The 25,385-nt window shown below is 41.9% G+C and overlaps 1 protein-coding gene across 1 annotated transcript in view; it reads left to right on the forward strand.

Moving 5' to 3' along the window:
• The window catches only part of HRS1 (Histidyl-tRNA synthetase 1), a 108,222-nt gene that overhangs the window by 34,723 nt on the left and 48,114 nt on the right, over nt 1-25,385 (forward strand). Inside the window, exons 2-5 of the mRNA XM_087691253.1 lie at nt 9,048-9,247; nt 9,385-9,480; nt 9,822-9,910; nt 10,031-10,160. Of these exons, the coding sequence (XP_087547379.1) occupies nt 9,048-9,247; nt 9,385-9,480; nt 9,822-9,910; nt 10,031-10,160 (515 nt within the window). The remainder of the gene's footprint in view (nt 1-9,047; nt 9,248-9,384; nt 9,481-9,821; nt 9,911-10,030; nt 10,161-25,385) is intronic.

A 25,385-nucleotide genomic window follows, 5' to 3' on the forward strand; every position in this document is an offset into this window, starting at 1 on the left:
AACGAGAGCTTGGGCAAAGACCTTAGAGATTGAACATTGAATTTTCCCTAGGCTAGATTACTTACCATGCAATCCATCAAGCATGCAAGCTACAACATACTTTCAGTGTGGGGAAATACATATCTATTATTTTCACGAAAAGGAGAGTCGACAATACCTTGGAATGCTATTATGCTGTGTACGAATTTGTCGCGTAGCATCTAGATACAATTAACTTCTTTTGATACTTGCGCTTTGCAACTTTATCTTTCGAACGTATGAGATGTAGCCTATCCCTTTCCATGACCTATTCTCGTGCGGCATCTAATGTTCTTCATGCGGGAATCAAAACAACCATCTATTAGTTTGGAAATACATTACTTACGGCCGGTATCGTAGTTGGATTGGCAGTGATGCCCTTGCTTGAGGCTTCATTGCTTGTTGTGGGGTTGCCATCTACACGTGATATTTTCTGCTTGGGGGCCATTCTCGGTCTTCATCTCTCTTAGATGCGAGTCGCACAGGACTTTGCACCTGAGCTCGATTAGTGGGGCCAATTGGGGGGAGAATTAGGCTTGGGGGTGGATGATAATCTCGCGGGAAAAGGTACAGTGATTCGCGGCCAATGGGGAAAAAAGATGCCCACCCTCTTAGGAGGGGAAAAGAAAGAGTCTCTCTCCTCTCCCTCTCTCTTTCCCTCTTTTTCTCTCTCTCTCCTTTTTTATCTCTCTATCTTCTCTCTCCCTTTCTCTCCCTCTCCTTGTCCTTCCTCTCTCTTCCCACCTCTCCCTTTCTTTTCCTCTCTCTTCCTCGGCAGCAAAAGGGGGGGGGGGGGGGGAGAATAAGGTGGCCTCCCTTTCATTTTTTCTACGATGGGATGGGGTTAATATAGTTGTTTGGGGGGTTTTTTTTTTGGGGGGAGGGGGGGGGGGAACGTTGAAGAGGTGGAGTGTTGCAGGGAGTTTGCTGCAGCGGACTGGTTGAGGTGGCATGGAGGGGTGGTTGGCTCGTGGCCTCCCCCTCGTCGACGATGTCATCATCCTCATCGTCATCTTCTCTGTCGGTTTCCTCCCCCATAGCCTCCACTCCATTGCGCCTTCTCCCCCGCCACCGTCATCCGTGTAGTCACCTCCTTCTTTTCCCCGATGTCGTCATCTTCCCTCGAAGTCATCCCCATCAACACGCCATCTTCTTCCTTTTTCCCCGTCTTTCCCCCTTGCCACCTGTCGATGATGGCAGATGGAAGAGATTATAAAAATTTCGACTTCTTTTAGTTTAAATGGGGGAGGGGTGTTCTATGCAGCGTGGCAAGGGATATTACAAGGACAGAGCATCGGACAAAGGGTGCTTGTTGGCTTTCTTGGTGGCCTACTAAGACTTGTAAAGATGGATGGAAACACAATGGACTATATTCTTTTTTTTGGAGGGTTTTTGTTGTGTGGTATGTTGAGCCCCAAGACCTTCCTAGAACAAACAAACCCATCCCAACCACTGCTAGGTGTTGATGATGAAGGAAATAGGCTAAGTGTGGATGAAGCAAATACGGGGGATATGTGGAGAGGGTTAAAAAAAGTGCGGAAAGCAAGATAGACAAGATAAGCAAGCAAGCAAGATTGCCTTAGAGATTGGCCTGTGCAATGCCATGAATATCGTGGATCTAGAGCTGACTACAAAGATTGAAAAGGGATAAATGCATGCAGATGCATGTTTACAAGAACAGAATGCGAATGCATTAGAGTTATGCAAGAGGCAATGCAGGTGTGATCATGCTTATGCAAAATGCGATGCAAGAGTGCCACTTGGATAGTGCCCTCGTAGGGAATTGTTCACTTGCTCAAGTGCCCTTTTTTAGTCATGGTCATCCTGATGATGCAAATGTAGATATGATGTATAATATATACATTAATGTCCGAATAAAAAGGTATAAATAACACCTTGTCACCATCAAGAGAAGAAAGGTGCTCCCTCTCAAGTGGAACTTGGAAGGGAACGTTGGAGGGAAGCATCTATCTCTATCAATTTGAAGAAGTAGAGGAGGGTGTACCCAAGCCGATCCTGGATAGTAAGTACTGAAGCATTGGTCAATTGACTGCCTTGGTTAATCTATTTGCAAAATTGTTTGATGATGACACAAACTCTATGTGAATGGTGCCTAGCTCAATGTACTCTTTGGTGAATTGAAAATGTACGCCAATATGCCGTGTTTGAAGTATGATGATCAGGTTAAAATGCAATGCTCTCTAGTTGTCATAGTAGATGCTAGTTGGTGCATGTGATTCGAAGGGCTAGGGCACTAGTATATTTCCTAGATTATTTAGGCATTTTATGATGTCTATTTTAGCATTTTATGCTGGCCAACTTGACATCATTTATGGCATTATTTTTGCCTAATTATTCAGGCTCCTCCTCCATAGTCATCATGCATCATCTGTCATTCATCATTTGACAGGTTTTGGTGGAGAGAGAGGAGCAGGTGCCAGCGCCTTCACAACCAGTGACTCACACTGGTTTTGTACTGTTTCGTATCTTGGTATATGGATTCCATTTCGCAAGCGTCTCTTTGCTTTTGAGTTCTTTATGTAGTGTTCTTTTCTTTTGTAGTGTTTCTCTTTCCTTTGTCTCTTGTGTTCGGCAGTTTATTACAGCAGTTTTCCACGCTTCCATGACTACATCCACTTTTGACATGGTATTAGATTGTAGGATCACTGTTCTTGCTGCTGTTTTACATTGTTTTAGGTCCAAGTTTTGTCTTTTTGTTTGCTGTTTGGACCTGTTCTTGCTGCTGCGACTGATTTCTAGCATGAGTGGCCTTCCTCTTCTGATTTTCAGCCTCTTTTTCTGCTATTTTCTCAGCATTTTCTAGTCTTCCATCTGCATTTACAGTTTTTTGGGGCTGTCTTAGGGCTGGGGACTTGTTATTGACCCTTCCAAATCTGCGTTTTGGGGACAGCAGGCTGAGATGACTTATTTTCCTGCAGGTTGACTGCAGTTAATGCAGCTACTGCTTGGGTTTTACTAATCAGCATCTGCGTTTTGCCCTTTTACTTTTGTGCAGGGCTGGGCAACAAGTTTCAGGCTTATTTTCTGGCTGTGATTGGTGTGTGTGTTTTTTTTTTTGTGATACACTACTTAGCTTTAGAGAGCATTCATCCGGTTGTCGTGTTCTCATCATTGCACTTTGGTTAATGTTGTTCTTTTCTCTGTGTGCTTTCTTTCTTGAAAAAAATGTGCACATGTTCACGTGAGGGGTTCCTTGACGCATTGGTAGGTTCAAATCTTGGAGGTGGGATTGACATCTAGGTTTATGATGAGCTAGTTATTTGATAGAGAGCGGGATTGGTTCCTAGTCTGAGATCACATGAGGGGATACTTTGGCGGTCTTGGCCAAAGGTGAGGAGTCCATGGTCACATATGTTTAGAGCATTTTTGACAGGCTAGTTTTGTATGCTACTGCATGACATTCTTGACAGATATTGAGAGCTGCTATGATCCTTCTCTATTTTCAGGAGTTGGTACGATTGACATCGATATCAGGTTTTCTCCAAGGCACCTTGGTGGTGGCTTGTGCACCCATTGCTTGGGTATCCATGGTTCTACTCTGGAGGTCCTTGTTGTATGTACTATGATGGGACATTATCATTGTATATTGTCTTGTATTAGATCACCCATGATTTGAGAGTGTGTTAGCAGGTATATTAGTTCATGGTTGAGTCTATGCATGTGATTTAGAGGGCTAGGGCATGAGTATATTTTGGTTTTGTATTGTCTCATATCTTCATAGTCATGAATCACATTGGTTTTATACTGTCTTATATCTTGGTATATGGATTCCATTTTCCAAGCATCTCTTTGCTTTTGAGCTCTTTGTGCAGTGTTCTTTTCTTTTGCAGTGTCTCTCTTTTCTTTATCTCTTGTGTTCAGTAGTTTATTACGACAGTTTTCCATGCTTCCATCACTGCATCCACTTTTGACACTTAGTGGTGCCGTGAAGAGAGCTCTATACTTAGTCTCAGCCATGGAAGCACCATTGTCTTCTACTTATGGCTGGCCCAAGAAATGGGAGCTGTGCCCAAGGTAAAGATGTAGCCGCTATGGGAATGTTGGGTGTCAAGATCTCTTGCCCAATTAGAATCAGTGTACTTTTGCAAACATAAACTAGAACCATAAGTTAGTCCATAAGAATAGGTACACCTCAAATATCTCAAAACACAGACATGCAATCCAATGACATTCTAGGTGCAGTGGTATATTGATTGAGCAAACTAACTTTGTATGCTAAATCTGGCCTAGTATGTATCAACCAAAGTTTGGATCGAGAAGCGTGTCTATAGGCCGTGTGTGATCTTGGCAATGTTGATCCACCAATTGAAGAGCGTACTTCTGTTGTGACACAAAAATACATCCCTCAGTTTGAGCTACCTCCATCCCTAAAAAATAAGATAACAAATCGAGGTTTGTCATCTCAAATGTAGCACAAAGCTTTGGCTTTAATTTTCACTACGGTAGTAGAATCTGAGCTAGTGACAAGTAAATTGTCTACACATAGCAGGATATAGTTGACCCTCTTAAAAGTGATATATGTAAAGAAAATACCCTAACACAGAAGTGTAAACAGAAACCGTACGACAAAGCACAGACTGATAAAAGAACACAGTTAGGGTTAGGGTAACTTAGAGACAATGAACACAGTGAATAAACGAAATGATATGACTACTAATAATACGATGCTCATGCAACAAACACACTATGCAGTCAATGAATACTGAACCTCGAACTCCTGTATCTCAAGGATCAAGGCAGGGGCAATGAACTAGAGAGTGTGTCGTACTCCGAACGGATCTCGAATCACAGCAAGGCAGCCTCCGGATGTCGAACATGAGCAAACGCAGCAATGTGAGCTGGATCTGATGCAGACTGCAGTATTGAGAATGCAAAAAACGCAGGCTGTAGAGGGAGGTAGATAGCAAACGCAGGCAATGTGGAGGTTGGCGATAGCTGAGGAGAGAGAAAAACTGTCAGGCGCAGCAGGTAGAGAGAGAAAACTGCCAAACGCAAGTGTGAGGAGAGAGAAAACTGTAGACGACAACTGACATGTGAAAGACTGTAGCGATTGTAGCAAGAGAGAGAAAACTGTTAGGGTGGTAGATGGGGCCTACAAACGCAGCAATTTGCTGACATGGCAGGCTGTACGACGGCAATGCAGATGACCAGCAGTCAGTCGCCAGGCAGAAACAACAGCAATCGGTGTGTGGAGGGTTGGAAACAGGCGCGAGACCGTAGGGAACAGTGATGGACAGCAAGGGCTGAGATGTCCTCCGTGAACGGGGTGTGGGCAGCAAGTTGATAACACCTGAAACTTGCAAAAAAGAGATTAAGGAAAGAGTGGAGGGCTGGCTGCCAATTTATAGAAAATTAGGGTTCTAGATCCTCTCCCACTTAACTCTCTCGATCCGCTCCCTGTTTTAGGGTTTTGGCTAAAATAAGCCTAAAATAAGCATGTTTTGGGGCTGTTTAAGTGGCTAAGAGCAATTCTTAGCACAACAATATATACGTATAAGTTTGGGGGTCATAAGGGTTAGAATGGTATCCATGAGTTCTAAGGCACTTATCCATTCTTTGGAACCAAGACCAGGTGCTTGCTTCAGCCCATAAAGAGCTTTTTGGAAGCAAAAAAACCTTGTTTTTCTGTCCAATAGAAGAAAATCTGGGTGGTTGCTTCACATAGACTTCCTTCTCTAGATTAAATGTTTAGAGAAGCACTTTTAATGTCAATTTGATAGATTGGCCAACCATGGTGAGAGACTAGCACAACCAACAGACGAAAAGATACGACCTGTGTAGTAGGAGCAAAGGTTTCTTCATAATCCATGCCTTGCTTTTGTCGAAACCATTGCATAATAAGGTACCTTATACTTGTTTAAAGTCCCATAAGCTTTTAGCTTCGTTCTAAATATCCACTTCGCCCGGATGGCTTTCTTGTGACTTGGATGATCCACCAAAGTCCAAGTCTGATTTCGTTTAATACTCTCTAGCTCCTTCTCTATGGTCTCTCACCATTGAGGGTGTTGAAGAGCCTCTTGCCAACTATTCAGTTGAGAATGCGCTATGTAATTGTAAATCACAATGCGAATGAAGCTTGAGTTGCGAGCTTGATAAATCTTCTAGGGCCCTCCAGAGTGGAATTCAATGGAAGGATCCTCAAATCTCGCATGTTTTGTTGGTACGAGTGAAGTAACATGTCTCACGGAGGGAGCATGGGGACTAAAGAATCATACAGCGTCCTCTAAGGGACAATTGCATTGTAGAGCGGGCCATGTTCATGATGGTCCGGTTCCTGCTCTCTACGACTCCATTCTAAGAGGGGGCGAGGTGGTAGGGAGAAGGTAGCGAGAAATGCCATGCTCTTGTAGAAACTTGAAAAACTCATGGGAGGTAAATTTGCCACCTCTATTACTCATGCATCCTACACGATGATGAGTTTGGTTATGAACCAATATCACCCAAGCAAAGAAATATGTAAATGTGTTAGACTTATGCTTGAGATAGTACACCCACATGTATCTAGAATGATCTTCACTATCAAAAAGTACTTTGCGCTATTCAAGATAGCTGTGGATGTTGGCCCAGAAAGATCAACATGAATCAATCTAAGAGATGTCTCAGTTCTATGTGTGGACTATTGAGGGAATGGGATATGGTGCTGCTTCCTGAGTTGACGAGCTTTATAGATATCTTAAGATAGCTTCAAGTGTGGAAAGCCCTCAACCATCTATCGGTGCAACTGTGAGAGTGCGCAATGGAAGAGAGAGACAATTTGCAAGAGAAGAAGAAAAGAAACTTGCACCGAACAAGGAATAGATGTTGAATACAAAAGGAGGATTGATCAGTCCCCACATGCAGCCCACAACGTCAGTGAGGGCGCCAAATTAGGTTGATGATGACAGCAGCACCGGAGACGGAGTTGAAGTGTGCCCTTGCCAAGGAAGGAAGATGATGATTGGCAATGATTGTCAAGTGGAATGGCTATAAATAGCCACGAAACCCCTAAACTGGCTGATTGAATTTTGAAAATGCCATAAATGTTGGCCGATTGAATTCTGGAAATGCCATAAATGCTGGCCGACCACCATTTAATGCTGGTCGTGGCACAATAAATGCCTAGAAAATGCCAGATGGCCACCAAAAAATCCGATTGGTAAGGACAATGTTTGTGGCAAGTATGGACAGCTTGGGAAATGCAAAAACTGCCCATGGAAAACACATGGGAACTTGACAAATAAAAGAAATGCACCCAGATAGCTGCTCTAAAATGAGTAGCCTCTCCCATCAAAACACAAGGGATAGAGACATCATCCTTTGAGTCAACAAAGAACTGGTGATAAGACATCTTCGATACCTTGCAAGAGAAACACCCACAGAAATTGCATTTGAACGAGAGAAGCCCTTGAACAGTTGAAAACAACTATAGGATCTTAAAGGATTTGGTGTGGGGCTTGCACACCTCGTTTGCAGCAACTGGCTATTAAAGCACTTTCTCAAGGAACTTGTGTATCTCCATGTGAGAGGAATTGCAGTACCTTCTCTTTGATACATACAAAGAGGAGAATTGAGTTGCTTCCAGAGCATATGGAGAAACTTGTTTATATCCACACAAATCTTCTCCTTCTCTAGGAACAAACAAAGAGGATGGAAGAAGGTGGAGGTCATTTTGGCAATGATTAATAAGTAAAAAGATGATGATAGGCTTCTTGCATTTCGATAATTGCAAGAGAAATTGGAAGAGTTGGACATTGCAAATCCAACAGCAAGCAGTGCTTGTTTTGTTGAGCAAGCAGAGGATGATGATGATTATGAGGATGAGGACATTGAGGAGGAGGATGAGGAAGGTGCATATTGTCCATGATCAATATTGTATTCTTTTTCCATATAGTTTGCTTCAGCTTTCTACTACAGGTTAGACTCTAAACTCTACTATTATGCAACCTTTACCTTTTATGGCAACCCTTTTTGACATATATATCCTTTTTTGAACTTCTTTCACTTGTAGGCTGCAATGATGACTGCTTTAATTGTGTCTGGATTCAAATGATTGGAAATGAGAATCTGAATTAGTTTTGGCCAAAATCAATGTTGTGTACTTGATTGTTGAATGCCTTGCTGGTAGAGCTGTTGAAACAATGGAATTCTAGTTTTCATGCAGTTAGCTTGCTTACTCAATTTGGTATGAAATACTTGATTTGTTTATTTTTTTTACTATTTTTTCAAATTAAATTTAGGGCAACGTATTATTCAGCCCTAGGATGGTGTGAATCATACTCCAATCATACTTTCATACCCATCTGTGTATGATGTATGATTGCCATATGAAAAACCTATGGATTGAACTTTGAATTAGAGGTGTGCTAATCCATAAATTCAATCAGAGTTAGCTGGTTAGGGACCCTTTATGTAATACCTGGTTTACGGATAATGGCCAGAATGCTTTCTTTGGCAGGTTGACTGGTTAGTGGTCATTTAAAATGAAGTGTTCTTGTTTTTGGTAAGTGCTGATCTGAATAAATGTTAGTGCCACAACATGCATGGACTTTGTCTAATGTACCATCTGTGATGGCTTTTGATGGATAGCTTCATGTGTGGATCAGTGGAAGTTAGCTTAGGGGAACTGGTCAAGCTGCCCTTCCAAAGTGAACTTGGGGAAGGGCTCAAGTTGCCGTTCAATAGGGCATGGAGTTAATCATTAAACATACCTACAGTCCTCTTGTGTGCTTGTTATAGTCATTAGGGATCATTAGCAGGTGTTTACTTGTATAGATCTGGTTATGCCATACAGACTAAGCATACTTACTTTCAAACTTAATGTTGGGCAATGGTTATGGGATAAAGACTCAGCATACAGTGTCACTGAGTAGGCGTAAGTGCAAGGTCTCTCATTTGATATATCATTCTGCAGATTTCAAATACTATACTCTCTTCTGCAGTGCTATTTTTACAAGATTTGTGTCCTTGGGGGATCCTTTTCTTGTTTTCCTCTTTTCCTGTGTGCGCTTACTGTGTGAAACTACATGCAGAAACACTGTATGCCTACCCAAGGACATGCAACCTACACATTATGGCTACCGTAGCTAGTGAAGTGGGAAGGGGGCCTGCTTCATCCGGTCCATCTCCTGTGAGTGATGATGCCATAGACTACAATCCTCCTCGTGGAACAAGAGATTTCTCTCCAGACGAGATGCGTCTGCGCAGTTGGCTTTTTCAAAAATTTAGGGGGGTAAGACTGCCACTTCTCATGTGTCTCATGGAGCTGCTTTCTGGTTTTAACATCTGGATGAGTGTTGCTGGGACAATGGCTTTTGTAATTGCCCACTTCAAAATGGAGATGATTAGTGTTGTTGACGGCTCTCAAAGGTGTCCAGGTTATTTGCTTTTGAAGAAGTAGATTTCCCTGTTTTGGAATCTGAAGCACTGTTTGTGAGAAAAGCAGGAGAAGAGATAACTCAGCAGGTAATACACATTGCCAATGGCTCACCTTATCTGTTTGATATATATGAATATATAGGGCTTGCTTTACTCCTCAAAGTATGACAGACTTGCTTTAAGTACAATAGGCTTGCTTTGCTAAGTTTATGCATGTGCGTGGATTAAGTTTATGCATGTGTGTGGATATTACTAGCAATCAAAATTTTTCATGTTTTGCATACAGCATGAATGGAAGCACAGGAGGAATATTGCAATGAAAGAACACATTCACAGCATTGTACCCTCACATTTGTATGACTAACAGTGTACAGAAATTTAAAACAAATCGTTGGAAATGTAATTAGTTGGAACTATTACTTGTCCAGCTTTACAATTTTGAAGATAAGGGCGGGCGTCGTGTGGCTTTGCGACCTGAGCTAACCCCATCGTTAGCTCGATTGGTGCTACAGAAGGGGTTTGCAATTGCACTTCTCCAGTTGGCTTTATTGAAATTTTTTGCACTTAGAATCTCAGTAATTTGACACTATACTAATTATACTTAAGAGGTTAAGGTCACGAGTTTTGCTTTGTACAGAAAGGCTTTACCTTTCCCAGTGAAATGGTTTGCCATTGGACAATGCTGGCGTTATGAGAGGACAACAAGGGGACGAAGACGGGAGCATTACCAATGGAATATGGACATAATTGGTGTTCAGGGTGTTGAGGTAAGACTCCAGACAAATGGCATGACTTGACAAATTTGGCTAGTGTGTAGTATGTTCAAGGGTTTTTGGTTCAGTCGCTTCTCATTTCATTCTATATATTTGTTTTGGAAGGACACATTCTGCTGGTTTAGTGTTTGGATAGTATCATGTAAACAAGAATGGCTTTGTGGTCTTCCTGGCATACTTTCTCCTTAGTGTTAGGTCCTGGACTGCCTTATGTTCAAGAACTTCGATTTGTCACTTTCTGACATTCCAAAATCAGTTTGTTCAAGAGCCGGTTAGACATGGTGAGTGCTTTAATAGGGATCTAAGAGGCATAGCATGAAGCCTGACCATGACCAATAGAGGCAATCTGGAAATTGCATGCACAGTTAGGGTACCTAGAAAGAACACATATTGTTTAGCCTTGTAAATAAAATTTCTATAAGTGAAATTTGAAACTATTTTAAAATTATGGAAGTTCTACTGCATTAGAATGCTTAATTGAGGTTGGTGAGGTGGAGTTAAACTGCTTTGGTTGTGGAATGGCACATCTTACATGGCATAGGTCTCATTTAATTCTCCACAAAAGCATGAACTTGACGTTTCTTGAAAGACCTATCATGATGAGAATGTAAAGAAACACTCGTCTACAATTAAGAAACACAAGTATTACAAAGCACTGATTGATAAAAGAACTCAGTAGCTTTAGGGTAACTTAGAGACAATGAACATAGAAGAAGAATAATGAATAAATACAAAGCTCATGCAGTAAACACATTAAGCAAGGCGAATACAAAACCTTGAACTCTTGCGTCTCTAGGACTGAGGTAAAGAGAGTGAGCTGCAGAGAGTGTCGTCCTTTGTACAGATCTCGAAATGTCATAGAGTCTTTGTAGGTGATCAGCAGGGTGAAATACAAAACCTTGAACTCCCGTGTCTCTAGGACTGAGGTATTGAGAGTGAACTGCAGAGAGTGTCGTCCTCTGTACAGATCTCGAAATGTTGTAGAGTCTTTGTAGGTGATCGGCAGCAGCAAACGCAGATCAGGGTGATGTACCCGTCTAGATCAGGCTGATCAGTGGCAGCAGCAACAGGGCAGCCTAAACAGAGTGAAGTTGTGCAGGGCAGCACCCTAAAACACAGGTCTGGCTGAAGATGCAGACCAGCCTGCACTGAGAGCTGTTCCAAAAGGGAGAGAATATACTGGGTGGCAGCAGACTGCTGCAAATGCGGCCTTCTGGTTGTGAAATCTGGTGACTATTCATGACAGAATCCTCCAGACTGAACAGGGGTGACAACATGCACCCTTAAATGCAGATCTTGAACAGCTCCTGGATGTGGTAGGAGTGATGGCGATGGCGATGGCGACTAGGGGGTGCGTGTGGCTGGGAGAGAGCTGGCGGCAGTACAAACCGAGGTATACATCAAGGAGGGGTGTATGTAGTAGTGTAGATTGGGTGCTGATTGATAATGAGCTCGCAATAATGAGATGGGGCTGAGTGGGGGACAGCCTCTTTATTTATATATGAGTAGATCTTCCCAAATTAGGGTTTCTCTTATGGGACAGAGACATTCTCTAGGAACACATTTCTTTTAATGAAAGTTTGGTAATTACACGTTTTGGGGATGTTTTAAAGAGCTACTTAGTTTATAATGCATTTTTAGCTCAATAGAGAAGCACTGCATTTCAGCTTTGCTTCTCACACACACACACGCACACACACATTGTCGTGCCGCTATGCACACATCGTGTAAAAAAAATCTAGAATATGGCTTTCTTATTGATTTAGAGAGCCAATGCCATTTTAGACATTAGTGTTAGTGTCCATGGTTCAAAAATATTAAATTTTTGGACAAGTTTTAGCCAATTTTTGATATTCTAGATATTATCTCTTATAAAAATCCATAAAACTATAGACAACTTCTAGATTAGGATGACATGTAAAAGAAAGCATGTAGCTTTCAGCCAATTTGAGAGGATTTTATGTAAAAAGAAAGATTGACGAAATCGCGCGACGCGCGATCGTTGTTTTCAGGCAGTGAACAACACTCCGAAGGGGGAGATGGAGTGATCTGGCAGAATTTTGGTCTTTCGGAGCCAATGGAAGCATTAGATTGGCGATGCGAGCAGCATAGAGGAATGTATTATTTTATACACGTTTTTGTCTATTAGAGTTATGTCTTCTTATAATGTTGAAAGAAATTGACAGGCTTCATCTCTGTTAGTATTCTTCTACATTTTCTAATTCTTTTGGGGAGTATTCTTCTACGTCTTTAATTTCTTCGAACCCCTTCTCTTTCATCTAGTCCTCTCCTTGAATCGACCTTCACTCTGCTGTCTCTTATCCCTGTGGTGGACTTTCTACACCAAACGCTCCGACATCGTGTTAGGGGAAGTTTATGCTATCATCAGAGGTGAATTCCGGAAGATATTTGGGCTGATTTGGGGCTGATATCTTCAGCCATATTCAAAGAATTAGCTACAGCAGTGTTCTTTTAATTCATTTCTTACTCTACAGAAGATATCTTGTCAAAATATGCAAGTATTATGTGCCCCTGTGGCAAGGCAATGTTTAGATGCTTTGAGTTGAATTAAAAGGAGCTTTCTCTCTTATTTCTTGGCTGTGGTAACTTATCTTTATCAGGAACTCAATTTGAAGCTCTCTTAAAGCAAGTCTCTTTGCCCTACAAGCCTTGTAATTGACTCATAAGCTTTTGTCCCTAACAGTCTATATTGAATGTAATCATGCAAAGTTGATTCATGCTATGGCACCATGTATGAATGATGGGATGTAGAGTTGTTTATGATACATGACAATATACTGTACTGGATTTTATAATTTGTGATTGCTCTTACAGTCAAGAAAACAAGCTTGATTTGAGATAATACTCTTGTGACCTTTGCTAAGAACATGCAGTTGGAAGCTCTATTAATATCTTCAAGAGCTTGGCTTGAAACCTTCAACCCTTCTTTTATCTCTATCATCTTCGCAGTCTAAGCTCTTGAACCCCCTTACATTCTTTTCTCTCAAACCCCTGTGATTGACCGTGAAGTACCTCTTGAACCTTTAAACATTCATTGTAATTTACTTATCTCTTGAAGATACATCTCCATCTATCATGTCCAGTTTTCTTTCCAAACCCTTGTGGTGACCTTCAACCCTACGCGCTGCGACAACGTACGCACACATTAATGTCTACTAAACACCAAATTGGCCTATGAGACATATCCATGTACAAGGGAATATCCTCATGGTACTAGGAGAGTGAAAAGTGAAAAATCCTAACGAATGTGTAATGAGTATGTACATTATCATCTAGGCGAGCCATTAGCGTATACAAGTATATCCATCTGGGAAGTTGGAACTATATGGGTGGGGTACAATAATGGCACGCAAATCTAATTCCATCCAGTGAGGATGGGGGATATAAGATGCGATAGTAGGGGGGGGCTCTTGGGACGGGCTCCTAAGTATCTCTTTGGTGCAAGAGCTAGCGTGGTAGGCCAAGTATATCTCATGTTGCTATTAGCTTGTCACTTTTAGTGTTGTCAGTCTATCATCTTCCAGTTGTGAGCTTCGTCTAAGTTTGACAGAGACATGGGAGCTTTGACATTTTAGCATGCATTTCTCTTGTTTTTGTTGGATGTAAAGTCCCTTTGTCTCCGTGTATATAGTCATATGGGTGTGAACACACCCTTATCGTATCCTAACATATAAATACATTCTTTCATTCTTTGTGTACCATCACAATCTGGTACACCTATCTCTACGTTCACTCTCTCTACCTCTTAACTCCGTTGCTCGCGCCACTCTCTCGCACTCCATTGCGCACTCTCCCCTTCAAATTGGTATCAGAGCACAGGTTGTGCATGCTTCTGGAGATCAGACCGGTTGACGGCAGGCAGAAGATGTGACAAGAGCTGGGCGGAAGCAAGTCAACAAGAGGACAGATGGGCCCTCAGTCCAGGTGATACATAAACAGGTCGCGACCAACAGCTGACTAGTCGCCAGCGTGCAGGTGACGTTTGCAATAGGACGGGTCCAGCGAGGGGAACCAGTGTGGCGACAGGTAGGGGATGACCAAGCGAGGAACCAACGACATGTGTCACATCAGTTACCTGACCAGGCGGGGAACCAGTGAGTGTCATCACGTCAGTCACACGAGGTCAGTGGACCCTCCCTCCTCATCATTGACGTAAGGAATAAAATAAAAAATCCTTCAATTTCAAAATTACCCCTTCTTCTTACCAAGGATTCACATGTGAAAGCACAGTTGTAAATTGTGTGCAAAATCAAGCCCCAAATTTGGGGCTTTTCCCAGATTTGACCTTGTTTATGCCTGTTAGTGATTTTCAAGTCAGAAATTGCAGACATTGCGCATGGTGACCTCAATTAATTTGGGGATTTTGCCAAATTAGACAGATTTTTGCTCCTTCGAGGAAAATCTCTCAACATTAGACCCATAAAATTTGGGGCTTTTGCTGTATTGGTGAAATTTTGTTTAGCTGAGTCTCGGAAATTTTGGGGCTTTTGCAACATTTTGTGAAATTTTGCTAAATTTGCCCGTTTTATGCTCTCGGGAACATGCATTAATGCAATTGGGGCAGATTTGATAGTGTAATTTTGGGGCTTTTGCTGAAATCTGTGGATTTTGGAAATGTTGATGTGTGAAATGCACTTTGGGAATATTGCTGAAGCAATCTTGTTGCCATAAGCAGAGTAATTTGAGCATTTTTTATCTCTTGCTTGCATGATTTTGGAGAAATTGCAGCTATTTCTTGGTGTTTCGTGCATCAGAAGTTGATACGAGCACATATGTATGCAGTACACATGTTGGGCAGCTCCTATTGAGTTGATGTATTGTTGATTATTCATGTTGCAGCAATCTTAGTGATCATTTGCAGATTTGGGATTGTTGTAGATGTATTTTTTGGTGATATTGTTGAAGTGGGAGTTACCTGGCAGTGATGTATGCATTTAATGTATGCTGAAATTGCAGTCATACTGTTGAAAGTCATCCGTTCTACTACTATACATGTACTTGGACTGAATCTTGCTATTATTTGCTGAAAATTTGGGCTGAAATCAGCTGAATATTCAGCTCATTGTTTGGTGTCATATGTTGGGACTAAAGGCCTCGCGTCTTTAAATGTGCTCGGGTGTGAACACACCCTTAGCACTTGTACTTACACATATCTATCTATCTATCTAAAAACCTAAGCTACACACTCGTCATTGTACCTACAAACGTGCTCACTCTCTACTCTATTCTATCTCACTCTCTCTGTCTCTCACTACACGTAACAACTGACTGTCTCGATCTCCGTGCCGGACCTGTCACTACAAACTGGTATCAAAGCTGCGGTTGAGGCGTTCGTGCTCCTCGAAGTCCATGTGAGACATTTCTAGTGTTTTGCTTGCACGAAATCATCAGGTCGCCACTGATTTCAGGCATGTGTGTGTTCTGCACTGTCAGTCGACAGCCCAGAAACCCCGACAGGTCGTTTCTTAACCGGGCGACAGCTGGCGTTGACTTGGCAGGCAGTGGGCAGCAGCAGATGTGACGTGTAAGCAGTGGGCAGCGGCAGACGGCAGTCGGTTGCAGCGAGACGGGCTGCAACGTTATTTCTAGTCAGACGCAGTTCACGCGATCAGGCGACGGGCTGCGACGTCATTTCTGGTCAGACCCGGGTCACGCGATTAGCGACGGGTTGGCGGCTGTAAACGGGGAAGATTCGTCATTTTTTCCTTTGCAAAAATTTTAAATTTTTTCAAAGGTTCCCTGCAATCAAGCCCATTGCTCACCGACGGGCGTTTGTGAGTGTAAGCACAATCAGGATTTTGGGCAGATTTAGGCCCACAAACTTGGCACTTTTTCCGTATTTGGGGATATTAACCCAGAATTGGACAATCTGACACAGAAATTGCTAAGTTGGTGCATATTTACCTGGGAATTTTGGGGTTTTTTCACATTTTAGTGAAATTCTTTCAATTTCACTGAAATTAGTGTACGCAGGACTTGGAAAATTTGGGGATTTGTCCAGATTTGGTGCGAGCAAGATGCAATAGTGATATTTGTCTGAGAAATTGCAGGAATTTGTGACATTTTGTCCCCGACATTTGGGACTTTTCATGTACATGCTCAAATTGGGCTGAAATTTACCCAATTTCTCGACATTGATGCACATTGAACCTTGTGCAATTTGGGGCTTTTGCAGTTTGGGCAAAATCTGTGCAGCATTTGGTCAGTTTATGTACATGCAGGTTAAATTCCATGCAATTTGGACATCAACACTAGGTACAATTTGGGGGTTTTGCTGAAATTGCTCTATTTTGGCAAAATTGGCCTGTTCTATGAATAACAGAGAAAATGCAGATGTGTGGTTGATGCTTTGAGCACAAAATTTTGGGGCTTTTGGCAGTTCGTGTCAAATTTTATGCCTGTGGGTACATGTACAACAGAAATTGCAGCTACAATTTGGGATTTCTCATGTAATGTGATGCATATGCCCTTGGAAGAGCTGTAATTAGTTGGATAATGCTGTAGCACATGGTTTGGTGCTTCTGAAAATTTAATTATAGATCTGAAATCTATGCTTCTACGTGGTTATTTATTGCTGGTTGGTACTTGTTTGTACCTTGTCACTTGGGTGACAGTTTTGGGCCTGCAATTGCTGTTTTTTGGTCACATTTGGGCTGAAAATCATGGCTGGCAGTAATGACAAGAGTAATCTGATGCACATAAAGAAGCTTGAAGGCGCACATAACTTTGCAGTTTGGCAAAAGCAGTGCTACAGTATCCTGTTGCAAAAGAAGCAGACAAAGCCGATCAAAACCAAAGGGGCAAAGCCCGCGGACATGGAACATGACGATTGGGATGAGTTAAATGAGCTTGCACACTCAACCATAGAGCTATCGATTTCTGATGCCTTGCTGTTCAACATTGAAGGTTTGGATTCTGCATATACTATGGACTAGATTGGAAGAACTGTATGCACAGAAGAGTGCTGCAAACAAAGTGTATTGGCTGAAAAAGCTTATGGATTTGCGTATGAAAGAGGGTACAATAATGTCTACTCACTTGAGTGAGTTTAACTCCATTTTTAGCCAGCTGGTTGCCTTGAAGTTCATGATTGATGAGGAATTTAAGGCTCCTTTCTTGCTTTGCACTCTACCAGAGAGTTGTGATACATTCAGGACTGCTATGAACAATTCTAATGTGATCCTTTTGTATGCTGATGTAGGGAGTGCTCTACTTATGGAATAAATGAATCGGCAGAACAATGCATCCAGTAAGTCTTCCAGTGCTTTGCATACTAGGGGTAGATCACAGCAGAAAGGTAAATATGATAGCAAGAGACGCAGTAAATCACGTATCAAAGATGTTGAATACTATCATTGTGGTAAGAAGGGTCACTTTGAACATGATTGCTACAAATGGAAGAAAGAGAAAGGAAAATGCAAGAAGACAAATGATAGGAAGGAAGAGAAGAAGGACAGTCAGCCTAAGAAGAGCAGTGTAAAAATTGAAGAGGTGAATGAAGTCACTCATGACAGTGATAGTGGGAGTGATATACTCTTTGTCTCTTCACATTTTGGTGCACATGCTTTACTTGCAGATGCAGATGATGACATGCATACTTGGATTCTCGATTCAGGTGTTTCCTTTCATGTCACCCCTCATCATGAGTGATTCTCTACCTATACAGGGGGTTGATATGGTGTTGTCCATCTTGGGACAACTATGCATGTGAGATTGTAGGTATTGACAGTGTGCAGTTACAGTTTCAGCATGGCTTTATCTTTATACTTTAGCGTGTACAGCATGTACCTCAGTTCAAGAAGAGCTTGATTAGCATAGGGCAGCTAGATGATAATGGTTCTCATACCACCTTTGACGATGGAAAATGAAAGATTTGTACGGGATCAAGAGTGATTGCCAGAGGTTGCAAGAGTGATACTTTGTATCCACTTCATGTATCTAGTATGCGTAACCATGTTGTTGCCGTGACTGAGCAGCCAAGCGTTTCCTTGTGGCATGGCCGGTTGGGACACATGAGTCAAACAAGAATGAAAGTGCTTTTTCGTTTGAGTTACTTGCCTTGTCTTCGTTATGCTGATTTTGAGCATTGTGATCATTGTATTTATGATAAACATGCATAGACATCTCATAAAAAGTCTCTTTCTTTGAAATCTTCTCCTCTAGAGTTAGTACATTCGGATGTATGTCAAATGCCAGGATTATCTTTAGGGGGAAAGAAATATTTTGTCACCTTTGTCGATGATGCTACACGGAAGGTATGGGTTTACCCTATTCGTAGCAAGGATGAAGTGCTAGACAACAAAGGGATAAAGAGGGAGCTCACTGCCCCCGTGTATGAATCGGACCATACAAGATAAGGTTAGTACAATGTTGTCTCATGTTGCATTACCCCGTGTTTTTTGGGTAGAGGCTATTATTACAGTCGTTTACTTAATTAATCGGTCACCAAACAGGTCTTCTTGGGGGGGGGGGGGGGGGGGAGTTTCCCAAGAAGTGTGGTTCGGCAAGCCACCTTCATATTCTCATGTGAAAGTGTTTGGCTGCAAGGCTTTTGTGCACATTCGTAAAGAAAAACACAGGAAACTTGAGCCAAAGTCCTGTAAATGCATTTTCCTAGGATATGGTGACGAGGGTGAAATGGGGTATAAATTATGGGATCTTGAGAAAAAAAAAGTTGTACGCAGCAATGATGCTATCTTCAGGGAAGATCGCATGCACAAATAGCCCGAAAAGACTGAGGAGGTTCGTAGGGTTATATTCCGGGAAGAAATCCCTTTTGGACAGCAAAATGTGCCCGTTGTACAGCAGCAAATACCTGCTGTAAATGAACCTGTAAATGCAGGAAATGATGTTGGAAATGATCAGCCAGCTATTTCCCATGATAATGAGCCACTACATATATGCAAGAACAACTAGGACAGCAAGTTGTTAATGTTGATTTGCAGGCTAAAATGCCAGGACAGCATGCTGAATGGAAATTTGCAAGAACTGCCAGCAAACAATGATCATTGGGTTAGGAGATCGTCCAAGGCTACTAGACAACTTGACAGATGATCTTGGTGCAAATAATGTGGCTGATTATGTTATGTTGATAGACTAGGGTGAACTGACTTGCTTCAAGGAAGCAATGGATAGACAGGACAGCAAGAAATGGTATAAAGCCATGTTGTCAGAGATGGAATCTCTTGAGAAAAATGGCACTTGGGACTTGGTGCAGTTGCCTAAAGGGTAGAAAACCCTTCCATGCAAGTGGGTTTACAAGATGGTCACTTTTGGTTCCTTACCAAAGTACAAAGCAAGATTGGTTGCAAAGGGGTACAAGCAGGAGCATGGAATTGACTTTGATGAGATTTTCTCTCATGTAGTCAAGATGGCTACATTGAGAACCATTTTGGGCTTGTTGTAGTTGAGGATATGGAACTCATACAAATGGATGTAAAGACTGCATTTTTACATGGTGATCTGCATGAAGACATATATTTGCAGCAGCCTGAAGGGTTTGTGGAAAAAGGGAAAGAGAAGATGGTATGTAAAATCAAAAGGAGTTTGTATGGGCTGAAATAAGCACCAAGAGAATGGTATTATAAGTTTGATACATTTATGCAGTCTCAAGGCTTTCATAGAAATCAAGTGGATCACTGCTTGTACACCAAGAAGGCAGCAGATGGCAGTCTGATTATCTTGGTTTTGTATGGGTTGAAACAAGCACCAAGAGAATGGTATCATAAGTTTGATACATTTATGCAATCTCAAGGCTTTCATAGAAATCAAGTGGATCACTGCTTGTACACCAAGAAGGCAGCAGATGACAGTCTGATTATCTTGGTTTTGTATGTTGATGATATGCTAATTGCTGGCAAGGATACTCATGCCTTGGATTCACTGAAGCAAAGTCTTCATGGCAGCTTTGACATGAAAGATCTTGGTGATGCAAATCACATTCTTGGTATGCGAATACTCAGAGATAGATCAAAAGGCTTACTCTATCTATCTCAGCAAGAGCATATCTCCAAGGTTTTGCAGCGTTTCAATATGGAGGGGGGGGGGAAACAATTGGGATTCTATTGTCTCCATATGTGAAACTTAGTGCAGAGGACAACCCTACATCTGATGATGAGAAGGCTGAATTGGCCAAGATACCATATGTCTTTTTTGAGAAGGCTGAAAGTAAACGTATACCCAGAAGTGGACCTTCTGCAATCCGCATGACCACCATAGTCTGCATCCGTAAAGCCAACAACAAATGCCTTCTGCTTCCCAAAGCAGATGCACGACTCCTTTGTACCTTTGAGGTATCTCATAATACCTTTCATTGCATCCCAATACTTCTTGCCAGGGTTTGCAATGTATCTGCTAACCACTCCCATTGCAAAGGCAATGTCAGAACGTGTAGCTCGCAAAGTGGCGCAGTCTCAGATTTGGTGGCCTAACCTTTTCCAAGATGTGATACGCTTTGTGAAGCACTATGACGAGTGCCAAAGGACCAAAGTTCCTATTCGTAAGGATCACATGGAGCTAACCCCATGCAAGGCATTTTGTTTCTCAAGGACTGTGAAGATGCTCTCTTGGAGACTAAGCCTGCAGCTATGACAGATGTAGATTGGGTAGACTTAACAAGAAGGCCGTTGCATACATTAAGATGGTGGTGTTTGATGATGTACTTACAGACATTAAGCGTCTTGATATAGGTTATGCTATATGGAAAAAGCTTAAGGATACGTATGAAAATACAACTCCTGTGAATGAAGTGCATCTTATGCTTAAACTTGTGAACATGGAGTTGGATGAGTCTAAGCCAATATCTGAGTATTCGAGTGCTTTCACAAGGGTTTTGAGTCAGTTGTAGGACTTTGGTTTGGCGGCTTTCGATGATAAATTGAAAGCTATTTTCTTATTGATGACTTTGCTTGACAGCTGGAAATCTTTGGTTGTGTCACTTAGCAACAACCCTACTTTGACTTTTGATGGTGTTAGAGGTTCAATCCTTAATGAAGAAATCAGAAGAAAGTCTAGTGGTGAAAGCAATGGCTCAGCTTACCATGTAAGAGGCAGGTCTGAAAAGAGGGGTAATGCAGGCAGTAAAGAAAAAAGTAGAAGCAAAAGCAAGGGCAAACAACACAACAGGATGTCACATGCTATCAGTGTGGGCCTACTTTGACTTTTGATGGTGTTAGAGGTTCAATCCTCAATGAAGAAATCAGAAGAAAGTCTAGTGGTGAAAGCAATGGCTTAGCTTACCATGTAAGAGGCAGGTTTGAAAAGAGGGGTAATGCAGCCAGTAAAGAAAAAAGCAGAAGCAAAAGCAAGGGCAAACAACACAATAGGATGTCACATGCTATCAGTGTGGGCCTAAAGGGCATAAAAAGCCCGATTGCCGGTACTTCAAGAAAGAGTAAGAAAGAAAGAAACACCAGGGTAAGAAAAAGAAGTATGATGACAACTCTTCCTCAAGAGAAGTTGCAAAGGCAAATGTTGCATCTAATGTGGTTATTGAAGAGCTTCTTGACACTAAAGAGATACTTGTTGCAGCCTCATGCATTGATGTAAATGTTATGGCAGCAGTAGGTGATATGCACATCATCAAAATGGATGTAATTGATGCTTTACTTTCAGCTCATGATGGGCTGCCACAATCATGGATAGTGGACAGCGGTGCCTCTTTTCATGTTGCCTCTCTTTGGAGTCATTTTCTGACTACACTGCAGGTTGCCTAGGCAAGGTTTACTTGGGTAATAACTATGCATGTGAGATAGAGGGTGCTGGCACCATTCACTTGGCCCTTGAAAATAACCAAGAGCTGATTTTGCAGGATGTCAGATTTATACCTGGCATAAAGAAAAGTCTACTATTAGTTGGGCAGCTTGATGCTAGAGGATATTTTACTACCTTTGGTGGTGGATCTTGGAAGGTCCATAAGGGCTCTATGCTGATTTTTAAAGGCAGCAAAAGGGGGATTTTATATTACTTGCATTGTAAAGCATTACTTGGCAAGTTTTTGGTTGTGGTTGAAGTTCATTCATAGATGGAGCTTTGGCACAAAAGACTCGGTCATATGAGCGAGAAAGGCTTTCAGGTTTTCTCCTCTTTAGGGAGATTTGATGTAAAAGGCTCTGGTCTCGAATTTTGTAATGATTGCTTATATGAAAAACATGTGAGTCTCCTTATCACTCTGGTATCGTTAAGAAGTCTAATGCTCTTGACTTAGTACACTCTAATGTGTGCTCTATGCTTGTTAATTTGTATGGGGGTGTATGGTACTTTGTTACTTTCATTGATGATTTTAGTAGAAAGTCATGGGTGTATGTACTTAAGAGCAAAAAGGAAGTGTTGAATACTTTTAAAAAGTTTTATGCTTTTGTTAGAACACAGAAAGGGCTTAAGTTGAAAGCCATAAGAACAGATAATGGGGGTGAGTATGTCTCAAATGAATTTAACAAGTTTTGTGAGATGCATGGCATTAAGAGGGAGTTGACAGCTCCTTACAATCTTGCATTAAATGGCGTGGCTAAAAGATATAATCGCACACTTTGTGAGAGAGTCAGATGCATGCTGCCCACAGCTAATCTTCTGCAGCAGTTTTGGGGAGAGGCTCTTAAAATTGCAGTTCATGTATGCAATTGCTCTCCGACTTGTGCATTGGAAAATGACATTCTTGAAGAGGTTTGGTTTGGCAAACCTGCTTTATATGACCATTTGTGTGTCTTTGGTTGTGATGCCTTTGTGCATGTATGTGTAGAATAGAGGACCAAAGTAGACATGAAATCCATCAAGGGCAACTTCATGGGATATGGAGATGAGGGAGAGATGGGTTATAGAGTTTGGCTTCCTCAGGGCAGGAAGATAGTACGTAGCCGAGATGTAGTATTTAATGAGGCAAAGTTGCTGAAAAATGCTACACGTGGTGATTTTGACAAAAAAAATGTCAAATTTCAGCATGAACAGCCAGCCATTCAGCAGCCATTAGTTGAAAGTTCTGTCCCTTTTGATGCTGAAAATGAACGGCAATCTATTGTGCTACAACCAGAAGATCATGGACAGCACGTAGATGCACAGGATGAAATAGGACAGCAAGAAGAACATGTTGAAAACAGATTACAACAGCAAGAAAATGCTGAAAATTAGCCACTTGGTGATGGTGTGCACAACATTCCTCAGGATGTAGGCCCACTGCCTGATAATATAGATCATTGGGTAAGGTCTACATGTGTCAGAAGGCAGCCAAAGAGGTTTCAGCCATCTTTGGATTGCGTTTTGTTGATTGATGAGGGTGAGTCTCTGATATTTAAAGAGGCATAGTCATGTGAAAACAAGAGAAAGTGAGAGCTTGCTATGCAGGAAGAGATGAAATCTCTATATGCAAATAACACATGGGAGCTTGTACCTTTGTCCAAGGATAGGAAAGCTATTCCTAATAAATGGGTTTATAAAGTGAAATGTATTGATGGGAAGCCCAAGTACAAGGCACGGTTGGTTGCTAAGGGCTACACACAGAAGGAAGGCATAGACTTTTAGGAGATCTTTTCACCAGTGGTGAAGATGACTACGCTCCATGTTTTGTTTGCTCTCACTGCATCCTTGGATTCAGAGTTGGATCAAATGGATGTGAAGACTGCTTTTCTTCATGGTGACTTGGATGAAGAGCTTTACATGAAGCACCTAGAAGGATTTGCTATTCCAGGAAAAGAACATTTAGTTTGTAAGCTGAAACGCAACTTATATGGGCTGAAACAAGCCCCTAGACAATGGTACAAAAAATTTGAAACCTTTATGCTCAACCATGGATTCAAATGCAGTCATGCAGATCATTGCTTATACACGAAAAAGGCTGATGATGGAAGCCTTATTGTGCTGGTTTTATATGTGGATGGCATGCTGATTGCAGGACAGCATAAGAGTACTTTGAATGCTCTTAAAAGGCAGCTGAATTCAGCCTTCTCCATGAAAGATTTGGGGGCAGCTAAACACATTTTGGGCATGCGCATTAAAAGAGACGGAGGGCAGCGTTTAAGTGGGAGTTGGTTAGCTTAAAGGTACCACTTCAAGCCTTTAAGTGGGAGTTGGATGCATTCGTTTAGTGGGAGTTGGTTAGCTTAAAGGTACCACTTCAAGCCTTTAAGTGGGAGGTTGTTGGGTGTAAAGTCCCTTCGTTTCTGTGTATACAGTCATACGGGTGTGAACACACCCTTATCGTACCCTAACATATAAATACATTCTTTCATTCTTTGTGTACCATCACAATATGGTTCACCTATCTTTGCGTCACTCTCTCTACCTCTCAACTTTGCTGCTTGTGCCTCTATCTCGCACTCCATTGTGCACCCTCTCCCCTTCAGTTTTAGGCCTTTTTCTTATAACTGTTAGTTGGTTTCGATCTCCTATCAGTCACACACTATCCAACATGCCATGACAATATTTATGGCATTTTTTTTTCTGGAGTTGGACTGCATTTAGTGCAGCTCTATGGCCTATTTTGGCTGGTCGGCCATATTTATGACCCTATTTTCAGGTCCCCCAAATTTGGGGGATTTTAGCTATTTCTAGCTGTCCCCCCACACTTTGGCCATAATCTTTTGCAGGCTGCTCCTTTGACTTTGGGCATACTCCTCCATCTTCGGTATTGCTACTGCCGTCATCATTTCCAGCTAGATCTGGTGCCCTCACTGATGCCTCACGTTGCGTCTAGGGATTGATCAATCCTCCTATTTATATTCAGCATTTCTTTCAGTCAGTGCAAATTTCTTTCTTCCTTCATCTTCTTGTTGTCTTCTTCTCTCTGTGTTTGTTTTTCTTCTTCCATTCAGCACTCTCACATGATATCATCGCATAACAAGAGATCATAGACACACTTTTCTTCATGAATACCACCCTAGACTACCAGGTGGCCTCCTCTCCAGTTCTGCATTTTCTGTAAATGCAGCCTTCTTGGGCCAAGGCGATAGATTTGATTGGTTTTGACATCCTTTGTTGCCTAGGGGACAACTCTCCTGACTAGGCCATAACATTTGGCTGCCCAAACGTAGGTTTCTTTGCTTCTTTAGCGCCCATTTGCACTTGACAACCGTAGGCGATAGGTTTTTCCGTGCAAGCGGCACATCTACATCCTGATTGTAGCTGGCTTTCTCCTATTTTGGTGTTGTTGACTGTTGAACACAACTTTTTTGGGTGATTGTCGATTTAAGAGATATCTCAACACTAGTT

This window comes from Lygodium microphyllum, chromosome 2 (genome assembly GCF_053477565.2).
Source record: "Lygodium microphyllum isolate KBCC chromosome 2, Lygodium_microphyllum_v1.1.10, whole genome shotgun sequence".
NCBI classification, from domain to species: domain Eukaryota; kingdom Viridiplantae; phylum Streptophyta; class Polypodiopsida; order Schizaeales; family Lygodiaceae; genus Lygodium; species Lygodium microphyllum.